This window comes from Musa acuminata, chromosome BXJ1-6 (genome assembly GCF_036884655.1).
Source record: "Musa acuminata AAA Group cultivar baxijiao chromosome BXJ1-6, Cavendish_Baxijiao_AAA, whole genome shotgun sequence".
NCBI classification, from domain to species: Eukaryota; Viridiplantae; Streptophyta; class Magnoliopsida; order Zingiberales; family Musaceae; genus Musa; species Musa acuminata.
Genome location: NC_088332.1, coordinates 43,451,564 through 43,467,280, shown reverse-complemented (window position 1 = coordinate 43,467,280; position 15,717 = coordinate 43,451,564). Strand labels below are relative to the sequence as shown.

At 41.6% G+C, this 15,717-nt stretch overlaps 1 protein-coding gene across 1 annotated transcript; it reads left to right on the top strand.

Moving 5' to 3' along the window:
- The first annotated feature begins 4,270 nt into the window (after positions 1-4,270).
- Positions 4,271-13,780, top strand: LOC103975108 (phospholipid-transporting ATPase 1). Its single transcript, XM_065189187.1, has 7 exons — positions 4,271-5,704; positions 6,034-6,340; positions 8,805-9,507; positions 9,594-9,717; positions 9,798-10,017; positions 12,602-13,057; positions 13,333-13,780. Exons 1-7 carry the CDS (start codon positions 4,309-4,311, stop codon positions 13,556-13,558), a joined length of 3,432 nt encoding a protein of 1,143 aa, XP_065045259.1. The 5' UTR covers positions 4,271-4,308; the 3' UTR covers positions 13,559-13,780.
- The last annotated feature ends 1,937 nt before the right edge of the window (positions 13,781-15,717 follow it).

Genomic DNA, 15,717 nt, shown 5'->3' with positions numbered 1-15,717 from the left:
AGCTGGTTATTTAGTTCTTTACGGTATCTTAGAGAAGGTCCATTGCACCCAATTCTCAATACAGAAGCATCACTGTGTAATCAGCCTTCATTCAAGTCTTTTTATCTTGTAGCCAATCAATCTTCACAGATATCTGTTTTTATACTGCAGTTGACGACTAAATACCTATATGTGTATATACTGGAAGGACAAGAACACTTTCAGAACACATTGTGTCGTGGACCAATCAGCCTGCCTCCACTTTTATTCTCTTCCGCTTGGTTGCTTGTTTGCTTCTCTGAAAGAATATGTCTCTTGAATGAGTGCAATAGAATTCCAAGCATTTACCTTTTCTGAGTCAATATTGACTGCTTAAATCAACCACCTTGCCTTTAGATACTACATTCTCTTATATCTAGTTGTCTTCTTGGGTAGCTGAAACACAAGCTGTACTCCACAGAACATGTTCCGGTTGAAAAAAAACACAGCACCTTGTTATTGAACTTTGTTTTCATTGACTAGGATTGGCCATTACACTTGATTATTTGTATGGAGAAATATATCATTTGATGCGCACATATAACAGAATGCCTTATTTTTTTTTCCACTTAATGAGTCCTCTCAAATATAATGTTGATAAATTGTTCTTGACTAATTCTGATGCCACAGCCATTTGGATTATAGTGCATATAGATTCCTTGGTCAGGCAATAGCTCATTGGATGGGAAAGAATCCTAAGTAAATACATGGTGTAGCAAGTAACAACAACAAAATGGTTCATGGAAACGGTCCCCTTTTCCTATAAGAATATTTCCCTTCCTGATAAGAGATAAGGAAATAAAAAAAGAGAAGAAAAGTACCCCGGTAGATAGAGACACAACCAAGTGATGTATTGTCACCTCTCAACCATTCTTAGCTGACATACTCCTTTTTGTTAACCACCAGCCAGCTTTGCTATGATAAACTTAGGAACCCCTTTGATCCTAATTTGACAACCAGTTGATGTCCTTCTGAAGCTTAAGCAAAGCAGGAAAGAAGTCATCAACTTTGCAAAGAAGGAGATGAATAGGTCTACATTAGCCTTCTTGTAGTAGGTGTTATACTTCTGGATCATTTCATAAACGTTGGAGAGAAAAAGAGAGTAGGGACTGTTCTCAACTTATTTTCTCTCTTAGAAAAAGTATACTATCTTAAAATTCTAGGTGAGACAAGAGGCAGAGATCTGGGTGAGGTGATAGATGTATGGAATGCACTAGATTCTCCTACAGCGTGTAGACAAATTGAACAAAGGAGCTCATAAAGTCTTTCGACCTATTCCATGCTACCATGGACTTATGTTATCCACAAAGTCCAGCAAGGTCTCGAACCACTCATCAAGTCACATGAGCTAGCATGTAGATCTGCTCCTTTTTCTTGGCATGAGTGGGTTTTCATCTTCCTGTAAGAACAGCAGTTCCTTCACGACTGTCCTGGTTGGTGAATGCTTTGTTCACCAATCACAACAGCCATGGTGGTACATGCATTTGCTCAACTTTTTGTGTTCAAAGCCATGTGAAAACCTAATAGCAGACATGTTTGTGTTGTATCATAATATTTTTCTGCCACTGATAGATATGTGCATGCCAATTGTTGCGAAGCTAAGTGAGACCGCAGCCATGCCATGTATTCCTCGACAAGAAGACAAAGCACAAGTAAAACGAGCACCAAGGTAAGAACAATATCAGCCTCTTTCTTTGACCCAACTCTTGCCCTTTTTCCTGTGTCTTTTCCTGAGCTACTTTGTAAGTATTCAATTCCCACTTTGGTTTTCTTAGTTACCTAAATTATATGTGTCCTCAGTAATTAATTATATATATATATATATATATTTATATATTTATTATATATGTGTGTGTGTGTCTGTAGAGAGAGAGAGAGAGAGAGAGAGAGAGAGAGAGAGAGAGATTAAATGTGCCAATCTTCCATCACTATCAAACATGTTAGAAGGACTAGTTCAGTTATAGGTCATTTTCTCAATTCACATCTTACTAAGTTTGCTTGTGAGCAATCATGGTTGATGGACCACAATTTTTTGTTTTAAGCTATCAAATTGAAATGCTGCTTTCAAGCTTGTTGACATCATGGAAGTTACATTCCTTATTTGGTGTAATATGTTGGATCATGCATGTTGACTCCAAATTCTTTTCATCCTTTTTCCTTTTCAACTCCTGATGGTCCTAATAAGAATTTTATTTCAAGAGGGGAGCAATCAAAATGGAAGTTGATTTTGGCTTGGACAATTGATACTTAAAGAAACTTTATCATTTCCTTTCTTGTATCTGACATTGTTGTGTGTGGTGCATGAGAATTAGGATTTGGTTTCAACCAGAGGCATCTCATGGATTCTTAATGAAACGGATGGAAGAAGTCAACAGCAACAGAATCCAACCTTAACCTCCCCTTTGAATTTGGTTTACTTAGTACCATCATTGAAATTCATCACTAATATATTAGGATTAGGTAGCATTCCAAATATATTAGTAAGAAGAACCTTCACATTCTTCTTTGTAGAATTCAACTTAGTTTCACCAAATGACATGCCCTAATTATTCTATTTGTATAGTGTAAAGAACAACAATGTTCATGGCCACCACTTTGGAAACTAGAACACCCTTATTTAGGTTCATTGAATCACCCTATATAAGCGTCGGAGATGATGTGACATCTCCCGTTGTCTGATATGTGAGACCCAACATGTTGATTGTAGGAATAGCAATATTCTACTCAACCATCTGTTATTCTAATCGCTGCATTCTGTAACGGGCCGGTTTGGTAACCTCTCTTTTCTCTCTTTCTCTCTCTCTCTCTCTCTCGTGTCGCGGCTCGGACATGTTCGTGTTATCGTTTTGCTGGTTTGGCGTCAGCGAAGCTGAAGAAAGAGAGGAATAATATCGGGCGCAGGATTTGCTGCGTGGCCGGATGTGTGCTGGTGGGTCCTCCTCCTCTTTTTCTTGGCGCACCCAAACACTAATTTTGTTGAGACTCCCCCCTTCCACTGCTTGCTACTAAATTCTCTCTTTCAACTTCCTTTGTGCTTCTCCCTCGCTCCCTACCATTGGCGTTGGCTCAACTCACCACACGTAGTAGTAATATGAGAGAGCGAGTCGGTGCCTCCTCCCTCATCCAAAAGAACACAAAACCGACGCATGGATTTGTCTCCGCTTTATCAGGCAACAGCAAAATCCAAAAAATCCTCTCTGTCATCCCAATCTCTCTGTCTCTCTCTCTTCTCTTAACAACATTGCAGAGACACGCCTGCATGCTTCTTGAGGCAGCGCAGCAGGCCACATTCATCCCCTCTCTCAGCCCTTTACTTATTCAGCGATGGAGATGACCCCACTCCTCCTCTCTCTCTTCCTCGGACAACATCGACCGCCACAGGCATCCATCACGGTCCAGTCTCTTCCGCTGCAAGTGCGCGCCTACGCATACTATTCTTCCCAGGCTGACCAATTCAGCCCAACCCGACAAGTGAAGCCCAAATCCACAATCTGATAAATCCTCATATATCGTGCACATCAATCGACCGGTGATTTTATAGCTGTGACGTGTTTTGTCGATGGTGATTTAAGTTATGATTAGAGATTACGATGACCATGTGAAGAGGTTTGGAGATTCCCATGCACCCATGTTCATCGGAGATCACAATGACCTTGTCGACCATGAGAACTCGGTTCGTATTTTGTCCTACGCATCATGTGTTTTAGTACGAACAATGTTTTGTGTATTTTGCTACATGTTTTGCACGCGACATCTTAGTTTAATTCCACATATGGCGTGGAAGGAGAATCAACTTTAGTGTATGCGTGAGGTCAATCTATTACGATTATGCTCATAATTAAGTTGATGGCGGTGTTTACGGATTCTAAATTATTGGATCACGATATTTTGAGGTGCGGTCAGCGCCGGCCCACTCGCCACGTCGGCGCGTATGTCGTGACTTCCATAACGGAGTGTCGTCGCGCGCACGCGAAACAAAAGGGCAACACTTTCGCTACTCGTCTCCGCGGCAACCCAATATCCGTGCCCGTCTTTCCACTGACGTGGGACCGGGGCCCACGCAGACATCGAAAAAGGACTTCCGTCGTCAACTCCTCGGAGGTCATTCGCTTCCCGCACAAATCTGCCCCGTTTCGGTCTCTTCTTGACAAGCGGACAGTCTCTTCAACGGCTCCACTGGGACCCGCTTCCAGTAAAGCATTTGCGACAAAAGGCCTCCGGTTGGGTCGACGTATTCTTTAATAAGAAGAAACAGTGGTGGCACCCTTTTCCTCCACCTCCTTCACCGGAATGCTGAGCTCCTCCTCCTCCCCTGCCAAACTCTCCCTCCCCCTCCTCCCCTCCATGGCCTCCGCCGCCGGCGACCCCCAGGACGCCCGCCTGGTCTTCGTCGGTGACCCGGACCGGTCCTCGTCCCCTGGCGCCGACGTGGCCGCCAGCAACGCCATCCGCACCACCAAGTACTCCCTGCTCACCTTCATCCCCCGCAACCTCTTCGAGCAGTTCCGCCGCGTCGCCTACATCTACTTCCTGGCGCTGGCCCTCCTCAACCAGATCCCCCAGCTCACCGTCTTCGGCCGCCAAACCGCCTTCCTCCCCCTCGGCACCGTTCTCCTTCTCACCGCCATCAAGGACGCTTACGAGGATTACCAGCGCCACCGCTCCGACACCGCCGAGAACAACCGCCCCGCCTCCGTCCTCCCCCTCCGTTCACAGCAGGCCGCCTCCACCGTCAGGAAGAAGTGGAAGGAGATCCGCGTCGGGGAGCTCGTCCGCGTCGGGGCCAACGAGACCATCCCCTGCGACATGGTCCTCCTCGCCACCAGCGACCCCACCGGCGTCGCCTACGTGCAGACCATCAACCTCGACGGCGAGTCCAACCTCAAGAGCTGCTACGCCAAACTCGAGACCGCCGCGCTCGCCCCCGAGGCCCTAGCCGGCGCCATCATCCGCTGTGAGCCACCCAACCTCAACATCTATAGATTCCAGGCCACCATCGAGCTCCGCGGCGACGGCCCCAGGATCCCGCTCGGTCCCACCAACATCGTCCTCCGCGGTTGCGACATCAAGAACACCTCCTGGGTCGTCGGCGTCGCCGTCTACATCGGGACGGAGACCAAGGTAATGCTCAACAACTCCGGCGCGCCCTCCAAACGCAGTCGGTTGGAGACCCGCATGAACCGCGAAATCATCGTGCTCGCCGTCATAATGGTCGGAATCTGCTCACTGATCGCGATCTCTACTGTGATTTGGCTTCACAGCAACAGGGATAAGCTGGACACCTTGCCGTTCTATCGGCGGAAGGACTACTCCAGGGTTCCGCCAAGGGATTACTTGTATAATGGATTAGGGCTGGAGATGCTGTTCGCATTTCTGAAGTCCATTTTTAGGTTCCAGAACTTCATTCCCATCTCGCTCTACATATCCATGGAGCTGTCGAGGTTGATGCAATCGTTCATGATGACCCAGGACGAGAGCATGTGCCATGAGGCGACCGGCAACAAGCTCAAGTGTAGGGCTTTGAATATAAACGAGGACTTGGGGCAGATCAAGTATGTGTTCTCGGATAAGACCGGAACTCTCACGGAGAATAAGATGGTCTTCCAGTGTGCCAGTATTCATGGGATTGATTATGTTTGTCGAGAGCCTCTGACACCCGGCGAGATTGCCCCTCATCCCACCATAGGTAGTATCTTCTCTGCAATTGCTCCCTTGTGGTTTATAATACCAATATATATGTTTCTTGATAAATGAACTGTAGCTATGTGATGTCCCTCTCAATTTAGCAGTAGAATGTATGCTACATTTTGGTCGTATTTCCTTCACTGGAGCACCCACATTGCACTTCATTAGAAATTATTTCTTTTTATGTCCTGGTTGCTCTTGAATTTTCACTAGGTTATGAACACTGGGTACTATGTTTTGTTTCAAGATGACTATTGAACTGTGCTTCTGATTATGTTTTGGATGTGATTAACCTATCATTAATCACTTACTCTATCATGTTGCTAGCAGTTGATGGTCAAGTTTGGAGGCCGAAAGTTATGGTTAATACTGACCGCAAGCTCCTGAGACTGTTAGAGACCGAGAGGGACACAGAAGCAGGATTATATGCTGTTAGTTTTTTCCTTGCATTGGCTACGTGTAACACCATTGTGCCTCAGGTATTGGATACATCTGATCCAGCAGTGAAATTGATAGATTATCAGGGTGACTCGCCGGACGAACAGGCATTGGTGTATGCTGCTGCAGCCTATGGTTTTGTGCTAATAGAAAGAACATCCGGGCATATTACCATTGATGTTCTTGGGGAGAGACAGAGGTACTCCTTTCTTTCTGTCATTTTTCAGTTGTTTGGTGTTGCATTCCTAGGTTTTTTCATATCATCTGGTTCTAGTGGTGCTAAATTTCTATAGGTGTCGATCAAGAATGTTCTCGATTAATACTCTAAAAAGTAAGGGCGTGCAATATTCTTGAGACTCTAAAAAACTGCTTGAAGTTTACTTATATGCTGGGTAACATGAGACTTTTTATTAATCAGGTGGGTTACAACGTATCCCGGGACATTTAGACCCATAATAACCTGGATGATCCTCATGCATTCTTGAACTTAAGGGTCTTGTAAGGGTTCCTAACTTTCCCATGAATCGTATAACTGACTTCCAAATTGTCACTCGTATAGAATAAATTTAGTTCATAAGTAAATGACTAACATGCTGTCTCCATGCCCTTTCTTTTCTAGAAGGATTTGCCTTGTAGAAAGTCTTGCTTCATCATTCTAAGATGTAGTAGGGAAGCCTATTTCATTATAGTGAAAATAAAGATAATGAGTGGAGAACTCAGAGAATTCTACAAGAGGTGATTATTGCCAAAATGTGGCAAAGATGAAGCATCTCCCTTTTGGAAGTATGATTCCCTAGTCAAAATAGAATGCCATTACTCCAAGTTCTTCTGTCAACTGATCTCCTTGGTCGACGTATGTGTCAAGGGGTCATGTTAGGGAAGTTGACCCTTTGCATGCATAGGATGCCCTTGTCCTACCTGGTATGATGGTCCAATGAGAGCTAATTCCAGTGGCTTTTGGGTAGCACTTAGACTGTGTTAGGACCTGATTTGGAGGGGTGATGGGCCTGACTGGGAGCCATGGGCGTGGAATTTGACATGGACATGGATTGCATCTGGAGAAAACTAAGTGTAGGTTCCAAGCAGCACTGAGGCCCTGACAAGAACTGGGCTGACTCTTGGGGCTTAGCCACCAGCTTGTCCACTGTGGTTAAGCAAGGAGATCTTATTTGGAGGTGCATGACAGCCTAATTTGGTCAAATAAGACCATGTTAATGCATGAACTAGGTGAATTATCAAGCTACACTTGATGCTAAGAAACTTGCTTAGAAGTTTGCAAAACAATTGGAACCTTTGTATTCTAATTGTATTAGTTTTCTGGATTTTTTTTTTATATTTGTATCAAATAAGGTATATTTTGGATCTGTTTACTTTAAAGAAAGAAACAGATTTTATTTATAATTGCGGTCTTTTTGGTGGACATCTCTAACTCTCATTACCATCATCCTAGCATATCTAGAGTACACCTAGGATGTTGACTAATTCAAGATTCGATATGTTTGCAGTTGTTTAGTATCGACTACTTCTTGGTCCATTATTATAGCATATGAAGCGGGAGATGCATATCTTTTTCTCAAATCGGGAGATGCATATTTTGGATCTGTTTACTTTAAAGAAAGAAACAGATTTTATTTATAATTGTGGTCTTTTTGGTGGACATCTCTAACTCTCATTACCATCATCCTAGCATATCTAGAGTATACCTAGGATGTTGACTAATTCAAGATTCGATATGTTTGCAGTTGTTTAGTATCGACTACTTCTTGGTCCATTATTACAGCATATGAAGTGGGAGATGCATATCTTTTTCTCAAATCGATTTCTCAAATCATCCGTGTTGTCACGGACAAAGCTGTACACAGAGCGTTCAATTGAATGCTCATGTATGTCCGTATCAGACATACATATCTTTTGTTCATGCTTTGCATAGCATGTAGAGGACTTGCAGTAGGCCTAGCAAACCTAGTTTGGTTGGCTTTGTGGCTGTTTCAGGCTTATAAACGTTGGTTATGTGTAGTCGTCACATAGAGGCATAACTGCCTAGAAACAGGCTATCCAAGTAGCCATTTTGGAGATTTTCTAACTCTGTAGAGTGGTGCAGAGTGTTAACCAATACAACACCGAGGAGCTACCCAGGTAGCACATGGTTAGATGGGCCTTTGGGGTATTTTCTAGAGTTGGTTTGCTGTCTTGTTCCATAGTAGTGTCATGTGGGTACTTGTGAGGGCTTTGGTCTGTGGTGGACCACCTTGGACCCTTTGTCGCATGACCGTTCATAGCTTGCGAAGTCCATGTTTATAATTTGTATTGTCTATCAAGTACTTGCTGAAATGATTGTTTGTGGATCCCGAGTTAAACAAGTTCTCTAATCCGTCTTCTCTGTTGTAAGTTCTTAAGGGACCACAAGAGGTTTCGGGAAGGCTGACCTTTTACGGATAGATTTGTAAGGGTGCTGCACGACTTAGGCAAAATCAGCTAAGTCCGTGACAGTGTGATGATTCACAATGAGTAACCATGCTCTTCTATTGGATCTCATGCTCATTTGTTTGCAAATGACAATTGACTAAATGATTTGCTGTATTTTGTGTACAAGTAAATTTTATTTCAACATCTCTTTGCAGAAGCCATTATCTTGTTGAATTCTGTCATTGTTGTCAGTTCAGGTTTGAAGTTTTGGGCCTTCATGCATTTGATAGTGACCGAAAGAGAATGTCAGCTGTAATTTGCTGCCCTGACAATTCTGTAAAACTATTTGTTAAAGGTGCAGATAGTGCAATGTTCAGCATTCTTGATAGATCCTTTGATTTGGAGATAGTACGTGCAACTGAGATGCATCTTCACGCCTACTCTTCTTTGGGTCTAAGAACTTTGGTAATTGGTATGCGGGATTTGAGTGGCAGAGAATTTGAGAACTGGAAGGCTTGTTATAATATAGCAAGCACATCATTATCTGGAAGGGAAGACCTACTTGGTGACATTGCAAGCCAGGTAGAGTCTGATCTCAGAATCTTGGGGGCTACTGGAATTGAAGATAAACTGCAGCAAGGTGTGCCTGAGGCCATAGAGTCTCTAAGAAAAGCTGGAATGAGGGTTTGGGTTCTAACAGGGGATAAACGAGAAACTGCTATATCTATTGGGTATTCATGTAAGCTTATATCCAACAATATGAGCCAAATCATAATAAACAGCCACTCCAAGGAATCCTGTAAACAGAGTCTTGAAGATGCCATTACCATGTGTGAAAAACTGACAATTTCAAGAACACAGACTGATGGAGGGAGCACTGGTTCTGCTATAGTTCCTGTGGCCTTAATTATTGATGGCCCTACGTTGGTTCATATTCTTGAAACTGAATTAGAAGATGGGGTAAATACTGATTAGGTTATTGTCTTTAGTTTCTTCTTTTATTTGCTCCTTCTACATACTGATTCTCCATCATCTGGGTGAGGCAGCTATACAGAGTAGCCACTACATGCGATGTGGTCTTGTGTTGCCGAGTGGCTCCATTGCAAAAGGCTGGAATAGTCGCGCTTATAAAGAAGAGAACAAATGACATGACTCTTTCCATTGGTGATGGTAAGAATCTTATGGTAACATGAGGGAGCTTGTCATTGATACTTGTAAGTTGTAACATGATCTTTTTCCTTATGGACCAGGTGCAAATGATGTCTCAATGATACAAATGGCTGATGTTGGCATTGGCATCAGCGGCCAGGAGGGCCGACAAGCAGTTATGGCATCAGATTTTGCCATAGGACAGTTCAGATTTTTGGTTCCGCTTTTACTCGTACATGGTCACTGGAATTACCAACGCATAGGTTACATGATTATTTACAACTTTTATAGGAATTCTGTGGTTGTATTCTTGATTTTCTGGTAAGCATCATAAGCGATACTTGTAGTCCCTTTAATCTTCTGAAATCATAGTCTGCTTCTACTTTGAATAGGAAATGATATAAACCTAAACTATAAAAAACAAGAAATGGTTAAAATTAAAGTCTCAAAATTACATCTAATTTTCAAATATATTCCCTGTTGCTTTCTCTATGTTGAGGAGAGCAGTTATATGTTGCTTTCTTTGTCTTGTATATGACTTTCTTAATATTGGATATTAAGATCTTTTCATGTTCATGCAAATTAAGTTATACAAAATTATTTGGATGGATCCAAAAAAACATATTTTGTGACATGCTTCAAAACTATGATAAGTTAGTTGTTTGACTTGTTAATTATCTAGCTTAATTGAATAGGAATGATCAGAGACTAATAGAGCATATCAATGTGTGCTGTTTTGTATGGTTTTGCATTTAAATCAACTTACACTTTATGATTGTGTGCATTCAGTCCAAGTTATATTTTCTCATCGGTACATTTTCTCTTTTGAGGTGAAGTTAATTGATTGTCATTTAATGAATGACCATTCCTTCAAAATTTAATGGCGGTTTTCAAGAATAAGTTTAATTAAATGTGAATGTTAATCATTTTACAATTCTAATTTTTATTTAAGTTCTCCCTTGCATGGTAGTATGACATTTGCAATAATTTGATGATCTTTTTGTTTATTAGTTTGCAATTTAATTGGGTTAAAGTTCATTTTAGTCTTTGTAGTTTTGGCCATAGACTTCTTAAGTCCTTATGGTCTACTCGTATTTAAAATAATCCTTATATTTTCAGAAACATAACATATAAGCCGCTCCCGTCAAGCCTGAGTTAATAGACGTTAGAGTCTGCTTACGTGACATGATGACTCATAATAAATCATTAATATAATGACACGTATAATTTAGGGTTAAGGTTTATTTTAGCTCCCGTGGTTTTGGGCGTGGACCTCTTAAGCCCTTATGATTTACTTGTATCTAAAATAACTCCTATATTTTCAAAAACGTAACATATAAGCTTCTTATGTCAATCTGAGTTAACAGATGTTAGAGTCTAATTATATGATATGCTGACTCACAATAAACTATTAATATAATAACACATGTATTTTAAGTTAAAAAAAATAAGACCTCCATCAATAGCGGGAGGAGGCGTCGTCGTGGAAGCGACCACCAGCAGCAGCACCGAGTTGTTATTACCTAGTAGGGCATCGTACGTACGCAGTCTCTCCTGCGCTAATAATGAGCTCATGAGCTTCCGGTCCTGCCTCAAGTGGATGTGCGTCGACCAGTCCGACGCTAGGCACCCAATGGTCTCCTGGTCCCTCTTCCTCCTCTTGGGCATCTTCGTTTCCACCGCCTCCCACTTCGTCCTCTTCTGCGCCCCCACCCGTCGTGCCTATGACGTGGTGGTCCAACTCTCCGTCACCTCCGCCTTCGACCTCTCCTATCTTGGCTCTTCGCCTTTGTCCATCGCTACGGCCTTCGTCGCTTCCTCTTCCTCGACAAGTTGGTCGAGGAGAGCGAGCGGGTGCAGGAGGGATACATGGACCAGCTCAATCGTTCCTTTCGCCTGCTCTCCATCTTCGTGATGTCATGCATCCCGGGGGAGGTGGCTTACAAGGTATTGTGGTACTCGTCGGAATCGGAGTGAGTGCCATTCGTGGTGGCGGGCAGCACCGTGATGGGCGACTTAGTGGCATACGCCTTGGAGCTGGCAAGTGACATCCGAAAGCTCATGAACTCGTCATCAATGCGGGAGAGGCTGCGTGCATATAACGCCTTGCTAGGCAGCAGCAGCACTCGCTTCCACGACGATGCCTCCTTCCGTCATTGATGGAGGTCTTAGTTTTTTTTAACTTAAATTACACGTGTTATTATATTAATGGTTTATTGTGAGTCAACATGTCATATACGCAGACTCTAACGTCTGTTAACTTAGACTTAACGAGAGAAGCTTATATGTTACGTTTTTGAAAATGTAGAGGTTATTTTAGATACGAGTAAACCATAAGGACTTAAGAGGTTCATGGCCAAAACCACAGGGGCTAAAATGAATCTTAATCCTAAATTGCATGTATCATTATATTAATGATTTATTATTAGTCAGGATGTCACGTAAGTAGACTTTAATGTTTGTTAACTCAAACTTGACGGGAGGGACTCGTATATTACGTTTTTGAAAATATATAGGTTATTTTAAACACGAGTAAACCATAAGGGCTTAAGAGGTCCATGGCCAAAACCACATAGGCTAAAATGGACCTTAACCCAATTTAATTTCATGCGACGTTATTCTTGGATGATTGCATAATCTGAGATCATCCTACCTTATCTCATGATACATCTTGATTGAACAAGACTAAGGTAATTTCTTTTGTAGTTTCTGCCCTATTCTTCGTGAACTTTGCATATCAGGTGGTGGCTGTGGTTGTGTATGTATTGGCTAAGGGATACTCTTGTATAGGTCTCTAACATCTTAAGATTCCCCCTTTATCTGATCATGCTGCTTATCTATAGTGAATAACAATTGCCTCATGTGAGAAATACATTAACTGAAATTTATGGGCTGTTAACTGCAGGTACACATTTTTCTCAGCATTCAGTTTGACAAGCCCTATAACTGATGCCAGTGGGTTTCTATATTCAGCTGTTTATACTGCACTTCCGACTGTAATCGTTGGAATATATGATCAGGATTTGAGTCATGGGACTCTGCTAAGTTACCCCCAACTCTACGGACCTGGGCTTAGAGATGAACGTTACAACCGAAAGTTGTTTGTTCTGATTATGCTGGATTCCGTTTGGCAGAGCCTAGTTACCGCCTTTGTTCCTTTTCTCTTTTATTCAGGGACATTAGATGACTCCAGCTTAGGAGATATATGGATTGTTTCAGTTGTCCTGTTGGTGAACATACATTTGGCCATGGATGTGTTCAGTTGGAACTGGATTCTACTTGTGACTTTGTGGGGTGTCACAGCTATAGCAATGGGTTGTATAGTGGCAATAGATGCCTCACCTTCAATGCCTGGTTACTGGTATTTCCTCTCGAACTTTCCCTGCAATTTTAGTTTCTGTCCATGCATAATTTCTAAGTCAGTACGGCATTTTCATGTAATCGTTAGTGTAAATTCAGGGATCCTACTTAAGCATTGAGAAATTAATTAAATCTGACAAGACTAAATGCAAGTTCATTCATAGCGAAAGAAATCAATACATCAGAACATACTCTTTAAGAGATGGCTGCATACATGCATGAAAGGGTTGTTGCTTTTAAAGCATATTTCTAATACATATTTGTTATATATGTCAGGGCCATCAATAATCTAATGGCTACCAAATTATTTTGGCTCTGCTTACTCTGCATCTTGGTGTTGGCATTGCTTCCGCGTTTTGTGGTTAAGGCGTTTGCTTCATACTTAAAACCTGACGATGTACAAATCGTTAGGGAAATCGAGAAGGTTGCTAAGCGAAAACATGACGGAGCCCTAGAAGCTCTATTGAGGTCCTCTTCAGATCATCAGCAGGCGAATTCATGACTTTTATTTTGTCCTTTGGGGTATTCCCTAACTTTTTTTTTTTTTTGTTACTTTGTATACTGATATAGATTTATTTTGGCTGTTAGATTCTTTGTGAAGTTTGTTTACATATGTCTATCTGGGTGATCTTATCCCTTTACATCTAAATAGAATATTCTGTTCTTAAAAGGTCAAACTGTCCCTTTTTCCCTAAATGAAATGATACCAGTATTTTATGCCAAACTGAATGTGCACATTTCCAATTGCTTCTTTACTTATTGAGCTGTCAGCCTATTTCAACTTTCCTCACTATCTTAGTTTAGATAAAGATGTTTCCTTTCAGCATGAGAATGTAGACAAATTGTTTATAGGTTTATTGCAAGAAAAATAAATTGTGATTACTAAGTTGAAGAATAAAATGGCACATCTACATCTCATCAATGTAGTGGTCAGAAGTTTCAGCAAAAATGAGAAAAATCCTGCAAATTCTTATATGTACATGTAAGAGTTGATTGTATAATCATAATGTTATGTACTACCATTGGCAGATAGCCAAATTGGTGTTTAACAAAAGGTGCATCCGATTTATTCAAGCCTTCATGGTTGATTACATATGAGACAATACAAATGAAAACAGTCTTTTTATGCCATGATTTTTATGCCATATGAAATTTTGATAAACACAACGGCAACATATTATAAAAGAGTACAAGGTGAATTAAAAAAAAAAACCCTCTAGTTTTGAGAAATTCTTAGTTAGGTCTCAACTTTCAAAAATTTTCATAGAGTGCTTTCTCTCTTGTGTGAAATAATTAGTTTACTCTTCTTACGTTGGATTCATCGTTGCCTTCATTTTACACTATTGCCCTCACTTTTCTGCATCGTCTCTACCTTTGTAGATCCCATTAGCTCTCTTCAGACCCTTGTACACCTAGCCCATAACACAAGTGGTTAGGATTGTCGCCCTAACTCTTCTCTTATCTGTTCCGTCGGATTTGCCTTTGCCTTCGTTAGCTCTTGTTAAAATCGTCTTGCCCTCGTTGTCCTCACACGTGGCATAGGGGAGGGGGTGTGAGGACTATCGTTGCCTCCATCGTCACCTAAGGGGAGGGGGTTATGAGCGAGGACGATGAGGGTGATGATGTTGGGCGGATGCGATTATCGACATGGGTAATATCATTTTTAAAAATAAAAATATTCAGAAAAAAAAAAAAAATTGAGATGCTAACTGACAATTTTTTAAAAATATTTTTTAATTTTTTTATAAAAAAAGTCACCCAAGACTATATACATCTTGAACAACATGCACAATTTCCAGACTAAAAAAACAGAAGAACTATTAGCAAAGGATTTTCGCCACGCAAGAAATGTCGCTGACAGTAATACCTATTCTATGTGATGTCAACTGACCTTTTGGCAAAAGAGTTGGCATCAGCTGTGTCAGCCTTTCTGCAGCAGGAGAAAACCAAACTTGCAGGTGGCAGAGGTTTTATTCATCCCTCTTATCATGGCATGATAAATGTATACAAACCAACCTCAGCAAACAAATCGGCGTCATAAAAGAGTGGGAATCAGCCATGTCAGTCATGCTGCAGCAGGAGACAACCAAGCTTGCAGGTGTCAGAGACACTCTTCATTGCTCTCTTATCATGGCATGATAAATAAATGTCTACAAACCTCAGCAAACAAATCAATGTCATAAAAGAGTTGGAATCAGCTGTGTCAGTCATGCTGCAGCAAGAGGAAACCAAGCCTGCAGGTGGCACAGAATTCTTATTCGTTGCTCTTACCAAATGTATACAAACCTCATCAAACACATCAATGCCATAAAAGAGTTGGACTCAGCAGTGCCAGTCATGCTGCAGCAAAAGAAAACCAAGGTTGCAGGTGGCAGGGATTATTATTATTATGGCATGATAAATGTGTACAAACCTCAGCAAACAAATCAATGTCATGCTCAGCAACTCATGCTCAAAATATTGCAGGCATTGTCATAGAACTGATGAAAACAGATAATATGTCAATGGCAGTTGCTGCATTAAAGCTATATGCCCAAAGAGAAATGTCATTAGGTGCAAGATCATGCATGTGTGTCTAAAAGCAAGGTTTTGGAGACCTTTTAGTTGGCTCATAAATGTAAATGGCTCACAGATTTCAAAGGAAGTCATCAAGACAACCAA